Source organism: Vidua macroura, chromosome 19 (assembly GCF_024509145.1).
Source record: "Vidua macroura isolate BioBank_ID:100142 chromosome 19, ASM2450914v1, whole genome shotgun sequence".
In the NCBI taxonomy this organism is placed as follows: Eukaryota; Metazoa; Chordata; class Aves; order Passeriformes; family Viduidae; genus Vidua; species Vidua macroura.
In genome coordinates this window covers 11,293,804-11,310,041 of record NC_071589.1, presented here as the reverse complement: position 1 = coordinate 11,310,041, position 16,238 = coordinate 11,293,804, and the positions used below count along the sequence as shown (strand labels likewise).

Genomic DNA, 16,238 nt, shown 5'->3' with positions numbered 1-16,238 from the left:
CTGGAACACATCTGGGAAAATCCCTTTTTGTTTCAACTGAGGATGTTTTAAAAGTGCCCAGCAGGAACCCAGGCAGTAGAAACCAGCACCTGTTTGAGCTGTGCATTGATAATTCTGTGTAAAATACTCCAGGCTGCTGATGAGGAGGGATTTAAAAGACAGGGAGATGTGGCACTCAGGGACGTGGCTGGATTTCAGAATTCAGAGAATCACCAGGTTGGAAGAGACCTCCAAGACCATCGAGTCCAGCCCAGCCCCAACACCTCAACTCAACCCTGGCACCCAGTGCCACATCCAGGCTTTGTTAAACACACCCAGGGATGGGGACTGCACCACCTCCCCGGGCAGCCACTCCAGAACTTTATCTCCTTTCTGTAAAACACTTTTTCCTGATATCCAACCCTTGGTGCAGCTTGAGGCTGTGTCCTCTGGTTCTGTCAGTTCCTGGAGAAAGAGCCCGACCCCAGCTGGCCACAGCCACCTTTCAGGGACCTTCAAGGTCACCCCTGAGTCTCCTTTTCTCCAGGCTGAGCCCCCCCAGCTCCCTCAGTTGTTCCTCACAGGGTTTGTGTTCCCAGCCCCTCTCCAGCCTCGTTGCCTCCTCTGGATGTGCTCCAGCCCCTCCATGTCCTTCCCAAACTGAGGGTCCAGGTGTGCCCTCAGCAGTGCTGGGCACAGGGGAAAGATTGATTTGTTGATTATCCTGACGGTCTCTTCCAGTTTAAATGATTCCATGTTGTTTTCTCTCCGCAGAGTCGGATATCAGTGACATTGTGCACTCCCTGGGGAGCATGAACATCCTCTGGGAGATGTTCAATGACAGTGATTATGTCTCAGTGGCACCTCACAGTGCAGCTCTGAACGTGTTTGCCCTGCAGTCCAGGCAGGTAAGGCACTCACTGGCTGGGCTGTGCCCAAAGAGCAGCTGCTGGGGCTGGTTTGTGAAATTCTCACCTGAAAAGCAGCTCTGGAGTCATGGAATCAAATAATATCATATAATATTGCTTACACAAGAGGCTGCAAAGAGGAAAGAGTGGGAATATTAGCAAAATAAATCTTCTTCCATAATTATATAATTATATAATTACAATTACAGGAAGCCAATCAAACTTCCATCCCCTTTTCTTCCCCACAAGGACACAGAGAGTCAGGAGAAATATTCTGCTTCACAGGACGCCTGGCAGAGGAATTTTTTATGATTTTTTATTTATTTATGCTAACTAAATTACGGTTTGACAGAAATATAATTCCATGGGGCTCTCGTGTGTAAAGAAAAATCAGTTTGTTGGGCTGTATGTGTTCACAGTAACAGGAAGATCTGAACTTTGGGATCACATTTAATCCCCAGCAAGGGAACTGCTTTACAACGTGCCAGCTCTGGCTCTTGTCCCCGTTTTTATTCCCTGACACTGCTGCCAGCAGTGTGACAGTGCAGCTCCTGCACATCTTTGCCTGTCTGGTTTTAAACCCATTAGCAGGATCATCCCAGAGCAGCTCCTCGTGTGTTTTGTTTCCTGGGCTGTAATTGTCTGGAGTGCCATTTGCCAGAGCCTCACTGCTCCATGAAACATGCTGGGAATTTATTCCCAGGAGTTTCTTCTCTGAGAGCAGGACTGATTTCCTGAATTAGGCTGTGTGTGACAAGCACCCTGAGCAGCCCAGAGCTTCCTGCAAAGCACTTGATTATGCAAAGATTTATCCCAATGCTCAGGTTTAATTAAGGAGAGGCCTCTCAGGGCAGAGGGATTAACGCAGCACATATTTTTCTTCCTAGAATTACGTTTTCAACATCATATTCAACAGCACCATGGTGCATTCCCTGCCAGTTCTGATGAATATTGTCAGCAACCTCCTCCTGCGCAGTTTGAACGTGACTGAGAGCATCCAGATCTGGAGCAACCCCTTGATTCAGGTGAGCAGCTCCCACAAAAATCACCCTGGAACACTGGGGAGAGGGCAAAGCATCCCTGAGGTGGGAGGGGGAGGGCAGGAACACCCCACAAACCCAGGGAAAAGCTGGCTGGGGCTGTCTGCAGGGTTTAGGAGGATGTGAAAGGTGCTGGCATTTTGCTCTGCAGGTTGTGGAAGGGGAGGAAAAAGGGGCTGGGAAAGAGGATGTTGTGTCAGGAATGAAAGGTTCAGTGGGGCTTGGAGCAGCCCAGTCTGGTGGAAGGAGCTGGGGGTTGGGATGAGATGATCCCTACAGTTCTTTCCAACCCAAACCATTCCATTGTCCTGAGGATTAATTAATTAATTATGGGTTCATTCATTAATTATGGGTTTGTTGGAGGTTGCCTGCAGTTCTTGGTCTGTGCAGAGCTGGAGGGGCCTTTGGGAGAGGAGAGGACCTGCTGCAGGAGATAAATGCTCTGAAAAGTTCTTTAGTTATTATATATTCCTCATCTAAATTCTCCCAAAACTTCCACAGGTGTTTTTCTTCCTGCTGCAGCTCAGGTCATCTGGACATCCACACACTTTTCATTTTAGCATTCACAGCCGTGTTCCAGCTCCTAACATAGCTTTTTTTTTGGTCACATTCTGGCATTGAATAAATCTGATTTTTGCCCCAGGACCTTCCAGACACGATTTTCAGGCTGGAGGTCTATTTTGAAGCCGTGTTACTGGGGATCATCATCACTGGGATGCCACCCTACTTCGCCATGGACAACGCAGAAAACCACAAGGTAACACCCAGGTGTCCCTGCAGAGAGGCACAGGGAGTTAAAAACCCTGGGATTTGGGGAGAGATCCAAAGAGGGGTTTAAAACACTGCCCGGGGTGGCACTGGGGTGGAGCAGATTTGGGAGAAGCTTTTCTGTGCCAGGCCAAGCTTGGCAATAACGGCGTAACACAGGAGGGGATTCACAAAACATTGATTTTAATTAACACAGAGACTGCATTTTTAAGAAAATGCAATTACTTAAGCCAAAAAAGTGCAAGAGTAAGAGTGATCTGCTTCAACAACTAAAAGTAACAAAAGTAGAGTGAACAGAAAAAAGTTAAAGAAAGTGTAGTAGTACCCTCTGTCTTCAAGAAGAAAAAAATCTCTGTTCTGGAGACCCTCAGCCCCAGGGGAGAAGAAAATAAAGAAGACTCTTATCCCAAAAATAAAAAACTGTTAGACTCTCAGCCCCAAGAAAAGAGAAAATAAAAGAAACTGTTGTTGCAAAAATGAGAAACTGTTGTACCCTCAGCCCCAAGAGAAAAAAAAAAGATTATAGTCCCAAAATAAAAAGCTGTTGTTCTTTTAGTCCTTAGCAAAACATCCTTAAAAGAACCCTATAAACAGTTTCAGTCCATACACGGGAGTGAAAACACTATAACATTAAAAAAAAAAAAGTGTCACAATAGCAGATTTTCTCCGAGCAGTTCCCATATGTAACATAAAACCACAAAAAGTTACAACTGGTGTTTCCTGGAAGTCTATGGCACAAAAATAAACTTCCTCTGTGCTCTGTTCCCCTGCTGCAGATCAAGGCTTACACCCAGCTGAAGATTGCAGGGCTCTATCCCTCGGCTTACTGGACTGGCCAGGCTGTGGTGGACCTTCCTCTGTTCTTCTTCATCCTCATCCTGATGATTGGCAGCCTCTTCGCCTTCCACTACGGCGTTTATTTCTACGCGGGCAAGTTCCTCGCTGTGGTGAGGCTGGGCCGGGCTGAGAGCAGGGTTACCTTGTTTTCTGCAAGTCTTTTATTGATGAAGGTTCATACAGATGAAGGTTCATCCACACAAAATTCAGCTGGGATTTTTTCCCTTACCTGATTCAGCTGAATTTCCCCTCCCACACACATTTTATTTCCCTTACCCATTCAGCTGAATTTTCCCACGCAGGGAAAACGCTGCTGCAACAAAGACAGAACGTTTTTCATGGGGAAAATGGCTCCAAGCTGGGAGTTTCACTCAGGACTGGAATAAAATCAAGCAGTGCCAGGGTTGGACACAGGAGGAATGTCCCCTGGAAGGGGCTGCCTGTGGATGTGACAGCCTGGTCAGAGAGAAAGAAAGCTAAATAAGTTTTCCCAAAATTGACCTGAGATGCTTTAAAGAGCTAAAAATAAACAGTGATAACCAAATATTAAAAACAACCTACAAGAAGTGTTTTTCTAATAATCTCTTTTTCTCATAAGATTGTTTACAAATGGGTGCCTTGTTAATTAACTAGTCAAGTGAAATGTATTAATTAAAAATCAAGTCCACCTGTAGCGAACTAAGCTATAAAAGAAGAGAGAGGATGAAATAAAGTTTTTACCACTTTACCTCCTGATCCAGTCTGTCATCTCTGACCCAGCAGTAAGAGCTGCTCAGGGAGATGCTGGAGTCTCTGTCCCTGTTTAAGGAATGGCTCTTGGTGCCATGGCTGGCATGGCCACAGGCTGCACTCACATCTCAAAGCTCTTTTCCAGCCTTGTTGATCCTTAAACCAGCAGGATTTTCCAAGGGAATGCTCCTTTCTTCCTGCTGCCTCAGCCTGCTCTGTGCTGTGATTTGCTGCTGATCACAAGGGCACAGTGACACTGAGCAGAGCCCATCTCTGCAGAGAGCTGCAGATGGGATTAAGTGCAGGGCAGCACAAGACTTCATGTCTTTGATATTCAGAGCAGGCTTCCCTGTGATACTGGCTGGAACTGAGAGGAATCAGCTTTTCCCAGCTGCTTTTCCAGAGTCAATCACGTTTGGGATGTGGCTGCAGGGCTGCTTTTCTACCCTTGTTTGAATCCCTACAAAAATGCAAAATGCCATGGTGGAATTCTTCCTGTTTGCCAGAATCTTGAGGTCAGCATTTATGTGAGCCTCTGTAACAAAAAAAAAAAAAAAAAAAAAAAAAAAAAAAAAGGGAAAGAGTTTAAAGGAAGCTGAAGGAGAGGGGAATTTTTGCCTCTCCACACATTCTTTAATCTGTGTCTTTAATAATACATTCTCTATGCACCAAGGCAGCAAAACACATCAAATAAAGAGACAGAGATGAATCCAGAGTTCTGTATCACACTGAGGTAATTCCAGTTGATCCTTATGCAAAAAAAAAAAAAAAAATTCCTGCTGCACATTCCCTGAGAATCCTTTCCTGTCTCTGCAGATTTTTTGCCTGATTGGTTATGTCCCCTCAGTCGTGCTCTTCACCTACGTGGTCTCCTTCACCTTCAAAAAAGTCCAGAACACGAAGGAATTTTGGTCATTTATATTTTCAGTGGTGAGTGACTTGGCCTGGAGCTGGGATAAGTGGGAAGACTGGTGATTTCCAAAGGCACAGCAAAAAATCCCAGCTGTTTTGTTGAGCTGTGTGTCCCTAGTGCCCAGGAAATGGGAAATTTTTACTCACTGCCATATCCTGAGTGATAACAGCTTTAAGAAAAAGTGCCTTAAAATGATTAACTTATGCTTGGAGAGTCTGAAGTGGATGAAAATGGACATTTTTCCCCCTTTTCTTTGGTACAGACAGCCTTGCTCTGCACAGTAGTCACTGAAGTGTCCTTTTTCCTGGACCATTACCTGGTGACCACCATCCTGCACTATGTCTTCTCCATCTTCATTCCTATTTATCCCCTTATTGGCTGCCTGATTTGCTTTATAAAGGTAAGGGCACTCCAGGGATCCTTTCCAGAGCCCTTGGAGGTGGCTGGGCTTGGGTGGGTGTCTTTAGTGTGTCCTCTGCAGTCACTTTGCACGTGAAGATGGAGAAACATCACCTTTTTCCTGTTAAGTGAAGTAGTTTGGTTTTAAAAGGGGGAAAGCAGCAAGTTTTCCATGAAATGTCCTTTCTCTGAGAGGAGGGAGCCTACAAGAAAGATGGAGAAGGACTTTTTACAAGTGATGGAGGGACAGGACAAGGGGGAATGGCTCCAAGCTGACAGAGAGTAGGGTTAGGTTGGATTTTGGGGAATAATTCCTCCCTGTCAGGATGGGCAGGCGCTGCCCAGAGCAGCTGTGGCTGCCCCTGCATCCCTGGAAGAGTCCAAGGCCAGGCTGGACAGGGCTTGGAGCAACAGGGGGTGGAATGAGAGGGGCTTTGAGGTCCCAAACCACTCCATGATTCTGGGATATTCCAAGGAAAACCACGTGTTCCTCAGTGAGCAAAGCCAGGGCTGGGACAAGGGTACATTGGGAGTGGTGGCTTGAAAGCAGGGGCAGCTCCAGTGTTTGGATGGAGCTGATTTGGTTTTTGATTTTTTGATTTTGATTTTTTTTATTTGTTTTTTTTTTATTTTTTTTGGAGAGTCTCTGCAGAGCTCAGGAAGTGCTGGAGCACCACAGCCTGAAGGAGATGAAAGCACAGTGTAGGAAATGGGGTCTCTGCAGGTGCTGATTTACCTGACCATGCTTTTCCCTGAATTCCCAGGTCTCATGGAAAGGCAAGGGCGAGAGTCGGGGATACCACGACCCCTGGGACAGGCTGCTGGTGGCAGTTGTGGCTGTGAGCATGGCATTGCATTCTCTGTTTTTATAAATACACCTCCTGTGGCTCCTGCTGGGATGCCCTGCTGTCCCTCACCTTGATCAGGCAAGATTTGCTCTGATGCTGAGCCTGCAGCACAGGCAGAGTCAGGAAAGCTGCTGTGCCCACCAGCTCAACATCTCCTCCCCCTATGGCCTGATCAACACTGCCAGTGTTAATTCTGATTATTGTGGGGAATCCCTGCTGATGGAGCAAGAGCTCCAGAGCAGGCACAGCCCCTTCTCTGCACAAAAACCCCAAATAATTGCTTTTAAATCTAAACCCACTTTGGTTGTGCATCCTCAGAGCCGCTGAGCAGCACGTAATGATGCGTTCAATCTTCTTGGCAGCACCACCACTTGTGTGGTGGTGCAGGGCTGGAGCTTCTTGTCCCTCCTCACTGTGGTGGGGTCACCCCAGGGTCCCCAGGCTGGTGACCAGGGTGGTTTTTGTCTGCCTCAGCCCTACCTGCAGTGCGTGGTGTGGCTGTTCCTGCTGCGCTGCTTCGAGCTGAAGAACGGAGGGAGGACGGTGAGAGAAGATCCCTTCTTCAGGTGTGTCTCCTGAATGGTTTTTATCCATGGTGTTGTCCAAAAAAAAACTGGTTTTGGAGGTGACGGTGGTTAAACTGGGCTGTGAAGGGGGAGAAATAAAATATCTTTCATTATATCCCATCGGGAATTGTCACTGAAGTGCAGAAATGGGGGAGTTTATTTCCTCTCGACTTCCATCACTGCAAAATCAGGAATTTTGTAAGGGCGTTCCCTATGTAAAAATAAGGGAATTGCCATTCCCAGTGCACGGCCAGGGATGCTGCACCCCGCCAAGAGCTCAGCAGGGAGGTGACACAGTGGCAGTCCCTGAGCTCCTCCTGCTCTGGGATGAGCTGCAAATGCCTTTGAGCACCAAAGCCCTGAGCCAAGCTCAGCTGAGAGCTGAGCAGGGGCCTCGTGCTGTTTTCCTCCCTTTTAGGAAATGTTTTACCAAAGCCAAGCCCTGGAAGTTCCCAGATATGCCTCACGAGGAGAACGAGGACGAGGATGTGAAGGCAGAGAGGCTGCGAGTCAGAGAGATCCTGAGCAGCCCCAGGAGTGAGGAGGTAAAACCTTGCCTTGCCCAAATCCCCAAACTGGGAGTTTGGAGGCTCCCCCAGAGCTGCTGGGATCTGCAGCCACTTCCCTCTTCTCTGCCAGATGCCAGCCATCCTGGTCAGCAGCCTGCACAAAGAGTTTGATGAAAAGAAGGAATTTCTTCTGGGGAGAAAAATAAAGAAAGTGGCGACCAAACATGTTTCCCTCTGTGTGAAGAAAGGTTGGAGTTCAGTTGCTTGCTGTTGAGCTGGTTTTTTTATGAAAACAGCTCTTGGAAGCATTTATCTGATCTCGTGGGCAATGTTTGTGTTGTCCTTTATTAGGAGAAATCCTGGGTTTGTTGGGACCCAATGGAGCTGGGAAAAGCACATTAATTAATATGCTCGTTGGAGAGATTGAGCCAACCAGTGGGCAGGTATGTTCTGTGCCACAGTTACACAAAAAATCAACCCATATTTCAATTTTATTGTTATTACTGCAAGCACTCCTGAGGGCATTTTGCTAAAACCATGCAAAAAAGAGTTTGGGAATCTGTAATATTCTGGATTAAGGTCTGGGCACTTTCCTCGCAGGTTCTGATGGGAGATAATTCCTTTGGGCTGAGCAGTGAGGAGGATTCAGTGAAATTCGTGGGGTACTGTCCCCAGACAAATCCTCTCTGGCCAGATATCACAGTGCAGGAGCACTTTGAGATTTATGGTGCTATCAAAGGCATGAGCCAGTCTGATGTTAAAGAGGTCATCAAGCGGTGAGTAGTTCATTACAGAAATCTCTGGGGCTCAACTGAAGTTGCTTTAGCTTTTTTTATCTTCTGGCTTATTGCTGGAGGGATTTTGGCTTTTTTATTTTTTGTGGTTTTTTTTTTTTTCTCTTCTCACCTTTCCTAATGCAGTTTTTGTTTCCATTTAAGTTTGGTTTTAAGCTTGGTTGAAATTCCACGATTGTGAATTCGTAGATGAGGAGATGATGGTTAATCCACACAAAATTCAGCTGGGATTTTTCATTTTGATAGATGTTTTTTTGAAGTTATTTTTCTCAGGTTATAAAGTACTAACAGTGACCTTTGTAGAAGCTGCAGGCATGGGGAATCCTGGGCTTGGAGCTGTTTCTGTTCTCACCAAGGCTCCTCCAGGACAGGTGGCTTTGTATGGAAGCTCCAATTCTGCTTTTTGCTCTGCTTTTTTTTTTTTTTATACTTGATACACAAATATTTGTAACTGAGCTCTTCAAAAGGAGCTGGTTTTCATTCTCTGGTGAGGGGGAAGCCAAACCATCCCCCTCCCAACCTGGTCCTTCCCTCCCCAGCATCGCCAACGTGCTGGATTTAAAGGACCACCTGCAGAAGATGACAAAGAAGTTGGGAATGGGGCTGAAACGCAAGGTATGGGGGGCTCTGGGGTCACCTGGGGGGTCCCCAGCACCCTCCCTGTCCTCACCCTGCCCCTCTGCCTTCCCCCAGCTCTGCTTTGCCCTCAGCATGCTGGGCAACCCACGGGTCACGCTGCTGGACGAGCCCTCCACCGGGATGGACCCCAAAGCCAAGCAGCACATGTGGTGAGTGCTGGCCATGGCTCCAGGGGCCAGCCTGCTCTGGGGGGAGTTATCCCTGCTGAGGTATCCCTCCCTGTGAGCCACAGCCAGGGAAAAACACAGCGCCTTGGCTTGGGTTGGAAGGGACCATGAAGATCATCCAGTTCCACCCCGCTGCCGTGGGCAGGGATATCTTCCACTAAAGCAGAGTCATTCCTGCCCAATATCCCATCTAACCCTGCCCTTTGGCAGGGGGAAGCCATTCCCTGCGTCCTGTCCCTCCATCCCTGCCCCAAGTGCCTCTCCAGCTCTCCTGGAGTCCCTTTAGGCTCTGGGAGGGGCTCTGAGCTCTTCCCAGGGCTTCTCTTTGGATGAACACCCCCAACACTCAGCCTGTGTCCATAGCTGAAGGGCTCCAGCTCTTGGAGCATCTCCGTGGCCTCCTCTGGACTCGCTCCAGCAGCTCCTGCTGTGCTGGGAGCCCCAGGGCTGGACACAGGACTGCAGGTGGGGTCTCACAAGAAGGGGAGCATCAGCCCAACCTGTGTGCCAGGTGCAGCACAGCTGTGTCCTCTCCCAGGGCAGCTTGGGAATCACAGGCTTGAAGGCTGAAAGAAATCCTTAAAATAATACAAGGAATACAGATTTGATCTGTCTTTAGGAAATTCAGGTGTTAATTGTTGCCGTGGGAGCAGCATTAAACCATAAATAGAGGGCCCATGACAGCCCTCCTTTCCTACTGAGGCAGGATTTGCTGTTCCCTGCCAGATGCTTTTGTTCAGGGCTGGTCTGGTTGTGTTTTGCAGGCGGGCGATCCGAGCAGCCTTTAAGAACAAGGAGAGGGCAGCAATCCTGACCACGCACTACATGGAGGAGGCAGATGCTGTCTGTGACCGTGTGGCCATCCTGGTGTCAGGGCAGCTCAGGTACCCCCAGATCCCCCCTGGGGCAGGGGGCACAGGCAGCTGGCACCTGGGATCTATTTCTGTGAAAAAACAGACAAATTTGGTACCTTAAATTAATCCTTAGCAGCAAAAAGGATCTGTTTGAGGGTAGGCTGTTCTTGAGTACAACTTGTGTTTTCTGTCTGTAATTTATAGGTGTATAGGTACTGTCCAACACCTGAAGAGCAAGTTTGGCAGAGGATACTTTTTGGAAATGAAATTAAGGGAGGCAGCAGATGTGCAGCAGGTGGAGTATCTGCAGAGCCAGATTTTGCACATCTTCCCCAACGCCAGCCGCCAGGAAAGGTGAGGTTTGACAGATATCCAGAAAATACTGATGTGAATCAAACCCTCTGATTTCACAGCAGCTCCTTGGCACCGGGGAAGGAATGTAAATATTTACACACAGCTTTAAAAAAAATGAAGAATAAAAAAAGGAAGGGATCTGGAAGGCAGCAGAGCCCGGGCTGGCAGGGCGGGGGCCGGCAGCCCACGCAGATGTTTGGCACAGAGGAAGCAGAACTGGATTTCTGCATAGCTGTTGCCTGACAGCTTCCTCCTGGGTCAGGGCCCCCGGGAAAGGGCTGAAATCCGAGTCTCTGACTCACTGCCCTTACCTGGAAATGCCTGAGGTCTCTGGGGGTCTCAGCTCCAGGGTGGGCTGGCTGCTGTTCCACCAGCAGCTCTGAGCTTGTGCCAGAGGGTTTGGCTCGGTGGCTGGAGAGACTCCTCAAAGGGCACTGCAGGCATCCAGAGGAGTGTGATCCTTGAGGGATCATGAGTGTGATCCTTCCTCAAACGTGGGAGATGGGAAGGAGGGAGGGGAGTTCCCTGTGCAGGGCAGAGCAGCTCCCTGTGCTGCAGTCAGGGTTGCAGGAACGGCCGCGTGATGCAAACTTCCAGGACGTGCTGAGACCTCCCAGCTCAGCTGAAATCCAAAAGCTCAGGACTCTGGGAGCTCCAGGAAGCAAATCTGCCATGAGTAAGCAGAATAGAAATGATTGAATCTGAGTGGAGGAGCATGAACTTAGAGCAGTCTCGGGTGGTCTCAGCTGATGCACCTGGAGCTGCATCACTGCCCTTCTCCTGTGTGATGGTGACAGTCAGGATGCCTGCAGTAGCCTTCAGAAAAGGAGTTTAAATCCTTCCCACGGGGTATTAATATTTTTACTTGGAGTGATTTTGCTTGAAGCTAAATTTGTTTTGCTTCTTTGTTCCAGTTTTGCTTCTATCTTGGCGTATAAAATTCCTAAAGAAGACGTACAGTCACTTTCACATTCTTTTTCCAAGCTGGAGGAAGGTAATGAAGGACTTGCCATACATCACACACACAAATCCTTTTGTCTCCCATTTCTGACACTTCTGCCATGTGAATGTCACTCCTCTTTTTCTGTTCCAAATTTATTTAACTTAATTTTCTTTCATTGGTGTTTGTCCCCAACTCTGTTTCTTGGGAAATCAAGAGTAAGTGAAGTGTCCCTAAATCTGCTCTTACTGATTCTTTCACCAGTAAAACATGCCTTCAACATCGAGGACTACAGCTTTTCTCAAGCAACACTGGAACAGGTGTGTTAAATTCTGTTTTGTGAGTGTAAACCCTGCCAGGTGAAGGTGTCAGAGGGCAGGGGTAGATGGGATATTTGGAAGGAATTCCTCCTTGTGTGGGTGGGGAAAGGGCTGGGATAAAATTCCCAGAGAAGTTGTGGCTGCCCCATCCCTGGAAGTGTCCAAGGCCAGGTTGGCCAGGATGAGATCAGCTTTAAGGTCCCTTCCAACCCAGAGCATTCCATGATCCCAGAGCCCTGTGCAGGCAGCTCATCCCCCAAACTCTGCTCTCAGGCCTCTGGGGCTGCTTTGCTGATGCCTGTTGGGGCATTTTTGGGAAACTAAATTCCCTTTTTGCAAAGTGAATCACATCTGCCAGCTCTCCAGCTCCTTCTTATTCCCGTTTTTCCCTCTAAAAATAAGATACCGACTGCAGTGACTGGAAGAAAGCAAATGTGTGGTATTAGTGGAAAAGCTGCTCTGATTTATTCCAAGAACAGACATTTGCTGTTCGTAGCTGGAAGGAAGGTGAAGCTCAGACTTGTAATTGCTTATTGTGGATTAATTATTGCTGACAATTAATGTCCTTCAGTGTTGAATTTGTGCTCTTGGAAGAAAAGAGGTGGGAGGGTAGGAGTAGGAGAAAAACCTCAAAATACTAAAAATACGAAAAATGTCTTACTCAGAGATGAAGCAATACACTGAACACTCATGAGGATTTCAGCATGAGTTGTATTAGTGACCCAGGAAGCTCCTACAAGGAGGATGGTGTCTTCTCCATGTTTTCCAGGTGTTTGTGGAGCTGGCTAAAGAGCAGGAGGAGGAGGACAGCAGCTTTGGCACCCTGAACAGCAGCCTGTGGTGGGAGAGGACGCAGGAGGACCGAGTCATTTTCTGAGCTCCCCGTGCTCCTGTGGGTGCCAGCACCAATCCTCCCTCTGCTCCTGGAGCTGGGGTGGGCAAGGACAGCTGGGTTTGGCAGCCCTGAGCGTGTCCCACCGTCCTGGCCTTGGGAATAACGCCGCAGGAGCCGTGAGCATCCCCACTGCTCCTCTGGCTGACCCCAAATCCCCGCTCCCCTCGCTGCTCCCGGGCTGTGCTGGGCAGGAGGGCGCTGCCACGGCATCTCCTGGAGTTGGTGGCTGGTGCAGGAGCTCCCACCTGCCTTCCCCTGGCTCTGCTGGGCAGGAGGCTGGGCTGTCCTTCAGGAAAAGCCTGGTCTGAGCAGAGCCAGGCTCCGCTGGAGCGTCCTGCCCCGGGGCTTTGCAGGCTCTGGCCGTGCCCCTGGCTGGGCTGTGCCCGTCCTGCACACCCATCCCTGCTCCTCCAGCAGCTCAGCCATGCCTGCTTCTGCTTTGAAGATGCACCTGCTTAGAAGAGAGGGGGAAAAGCCACTGCAGAGTCCCCGTCCCACTGCAAGGAGGGTCCTGAACCGCACGGCCAGCTCGGCTTGGCGCCCCACCAGCCTGAAAATGTTCATTTGCAGATCACAAGTGGTGCTTGCTGGCACTGCCAGTCCTCTCCCCTGCAGGCTGCCAGCTGTGGGTGCCACTGGGGTTTGTCCTGCATGCTGGGGGGCATGGGGGGGTGGGCAGAGTGGATGTGGTTCTGCCCTGTCTCCATCCAGAGCAGCGTGATTCTTCCCCTGGCTGTGACAGCGTGTGTGCTGCCAGTTGCCCTCACACACAGTGCTTTGGAGTTGTTTGCATTTTCCTTGCCAGTGCATCCATGAGCTCCAGTGTTTCCCAATCCCTCGTTGTTGTGGTTGTCAGTAACACAGGGCCCATTTTGTCACCCCCTTTGTAAAACCCCAAATCAAACGGTCCCAGTTCAGAGCCTCACCCATAAGAAAGGTGCCTTTGGTTTGCATAGGAGCACTAAGAAGAGCAGAATATTTCGTCCTTTAGCCTGAAATATGACAGATGGATGTTGAAAATATATTTTTTTGTTGTTGTTTTTTCTACACAAAGCTATCATCACATTTTTTTTTTAGTTTTATAAGGGGAAATTAAAGATTGCTCCCAGTTCATTTTGCTCTGCAATGAACAGATACAGATGTGTTTCTATTGAGACACTGCCTTCATAAGTCGTATCATTTGTGTATCTTCACCTTAAAGTTAGAAAAGACCTTGGTTTTTCTTGAGAAAACTAAAAAAAAAATTGGTAAGTTTGGAGTTGTGTGTCCCAACTGTTTGTAATCATCAGGCAATAATGTGTGTGATATGTCTGATAATGGTTGATCAGTGTGTTCAGCCAAAATCTGTTTCCATCAGTTTCTTATATAGGGAAATGTGAACTCCTTATGCAGAATTGTACTTCCTCTTTTGTAACCATAGGTTTCATGGAAATGCACGACTTTGGTTTTGTAGTTAAAATTTGAGGCCAAGCCCTACAGAAAACCCTGGACATCCCAGGGAATCATAATCCTGGAAATGAGGGATTAAAAGGACAGGATTAAAGCAAACTGCAGCTCCAACACTTCCTGACAGGGGTGAAACTTCCCTGTCAGAAAAGGAAAAAAACCCCAAATTCAGATGTTATATTTATTTAGCCCCAGCCCTGCTGCTGGCTGGGAGCTCTGAGCTTTTGCCTTGGTTTGGAGCAGTTTGAGACTCAGAATTCTCTTGGCACTTTCCCTTGCAGTTGTGTACAAGTTGAGTGCATTTTTCCCAGACCCCACATTTCTTTGGTCTCTTTTTGCCAGTGGTGTTTCAGCCAAGTGTCACCTGCCCATCAATTGCACATTCTTGTCACGTGGATTTAGGGAATTAGTGTGACCTGTGAGCAGCCTTGGTGTCTGCCTTGAATTTATTCTTTCGCTTGGAGTTGATAGTCTGTAAAATAGTTCTGTGCTGTCTGTTTCAGGTATTTCCATATTTCCTCACATTTCAGATGGGAAAACTTTGGATTAGAAGCCAGATTAGCTGAGTTTGGTGCTGTTGTTTATCTTGGAGGAGCCCAGTGGATGGTGGCACTGGTTTTTGTGCAGCTACAGACAGGACAGGGAATTTGGCTCATTAAATTAATTCCCTGTTTGGGTGGGATCTTTTCGGCCTGGTGACATTATGTGTGAAAGTGGGGTAAAATTCCACCCCAAAACATCACTGTCCTCATATCAGAAGTGTTTCAAAGTGTCCTAAGACGTCTGTAACTGCCAGAATAGGAAAAAAAAAAAACAGGCAAAATTAAACCAGGAACCAGCAGATCTTTATTCCTGGCATTTGAAGCTCTTTGTTCGGCTGTTATCACCGACTTTCCAAATCCCATCCATCCAACACACACCCAGCCTGTGCTCCCAGAGATAAACTGGATTTGGGGGGATTTGGGGTAAATCCAGCCAGTTTGGCTCACCATTCCCAGGTGAGATGGTTGGAGCTGCCTTGCAGGGTTGTTGTGATGGATCCAAAGCCTGGAAAACGCCTTCACTTCGTGCTGTTGTTACAAGGTTGTGATTTTCTATGGAGAGTTTCATGTGTCTGGTTTTGTTTACATTCCCAAAAAAAAAAGTCCTTATTTAAAAGTATCTCTGTTCAGCAAGTGAGATTTATTGCACAGCCAGCATGCAGAGCTCTGGCAGCAGAAGCAGAGGGTGCCAGCCTGAAGGCGACACATTTGTGACACTCCTACTGCTGCTGGACCACATGCAGTTCCTTTTACACACTTGCCTTTCCTTCAGCACTTGGCTGTACTTGTAAAGGTGAGGATTTTCCTTTCCCAGCCGGAAGTACTCCCAAAATAAAGGTGGATTGGGTTGTTAAACTCTTGTCTTTCTGTCTGGTTTGCTGTGCTGGAAATGGAGATGGTTTTCAAAGCCTGGGCTGATTTTGGGGTGCACCAGAGTTTCAGGTGGCTGGGCTCAGGCAGAGCCCTGGCTGTTGGCATGGCCAGGCTCTGGGGCTGCAGTATTTACATATTTTAAAGCGAATTTGGGGGATTTTTGCAGTGTTGCAACACTGCGGATCCGACCGCCCGCAGTGGCGCTTTGCAGCCGGATCCGTTCAGCCCAGCTTCGGGCTCGCAGTGACCCCACGGCAGCTGCGTGCTCCTGGCATGGCACTTTGTCCATCTGCAGGGGTGAATCACCTCCAGCCACTGGAAAATTAACCCCAGTTCAAAAAAAACAATTCATTTCTGTGCTTGGAGCTGTGCCCAAGGTGAATTCGCCGGGTGGGTGCTGGCTCTGGGGTGAGGGGCAGTGGAATGGGGGAGGTTTGGCCGAAGGTGGGATGTGGAATGTGCTCTGCAGGGATGGAGGGCACTGTCTGCTCCTGGGCTGTCCTGTGGGACTGCCAGGTCCCTGGAGAGACCCTGCTGAGGAAGAGGAGGAGGTGCTCGCCTCCAGCCTCATGGGTCAGTGAAGGGTGCAGCAAAACAAAAGGGGTTTGTGCTCCCTGAGCTCCTCAGTGGAGAGGAAATAACCCCAAAGAAGTTGCATCTGAGCTGGGGGACAGTTCCCAGCAGTTCATACTCGTTTGTTTCTGATGGTGTGGAAGGGCAGTGTGCCATGGATTTTTTTTTTTTTTTTTCTTAAGCTGTAAAATTAATTCATTCCCTTATAATGCTTCTTTTAAGAGATGTCCAGAAAGTCCCTGATTTAACATGCTGAATTTCCCTTTGATAAGGGTTTCCTGGAGCTCTTGCTGTTCCTTTTTCCTCTGCTTGGCATGTCCCCCTGGAAGGGTCTGGCTCCCTTCC

The 16,238-nt window shown here is 48.3% G+C and overlaps 1 protein-coding gene across 1 annotated transcript in view; it reads left to right on the top strand.

Moving 5' to 3' along the window:
- Window positions 1–15,302, top strand: part of ABCA5 (ATP binding cassette subfamily A member 5) — a 36,373-nt gene extending 21,071 nt beyond the window's left edge. The window contains exons 19-37 of the mRNA XM_053994663.1: window positions 754–887; window positions 1,775–1,912; window positions 2,571–2,684; window positions 3,472–3,642; window positions 5,078–5,191; window positions 5,437–5,574; window positions 6,338–6,412; window positions 6,896–6,987; window positions 7,406–7,532; window positions 7,627–7,744; window positions 7,848–7,939; window positions 8,097–8,272; window positions 8,830–8,905; window positions 8,984–9,078; window positions 9,861–9,980; window positions 10,155–10,304; window positions 11,219–11,298; window positions 11,509–11,564; window positions 12,334–15,302. Of these exons, the coding sequence (XP_053850638.1) occupies window positions 754–887; window positions 1,775–1,912; window positions 2,571–2,684; window positions 3,472–3,642; window positions 5,078–5,191; window positions 5,437–5,574; window positions 6,338–6,412; window positions 6,896–6,987; window positions 7,406–7,532; window positions 7,627–7,744; window positions 7,848–7,939; window positions 8,097–8,272; window positions 8,830–8,905; window positions 8,984–9,078; window positions 9,861–9,980; window positions 10,155–10,304; window positions 11,219–11,298; window positions 11,509–11,564; window positions 12,334–12,441 (2,174 nt within the window). The 3' untranslated portion in view covers window positions 12,442–15,302. The remainder of the gene's footprint in view (window positions 1–753; window positions 888–1,774; window positions 1,913–2,570; window positions 2,685–3,471; window positions 3,643–5,077; window positions 5,192–5,436; window positions 5,575–6,337; window positions 6,413–6,895; window positions 6,988–7,405; window positions 7,533–7,626; window positions 7,745–7,847; window positions 7,940–8,096; window positions 8,273–8,829; window positions 8,906–8,983; window positions 9,079–9,860; window positions 9,981–10,154; window positions 10,305–11,218; window positions 11,299–11,508; window positions 11,565–12,333) is intronic.
- The last annotated feature ends 936 nt before the right edge of the window (window positions 15,303–16,238 follow it).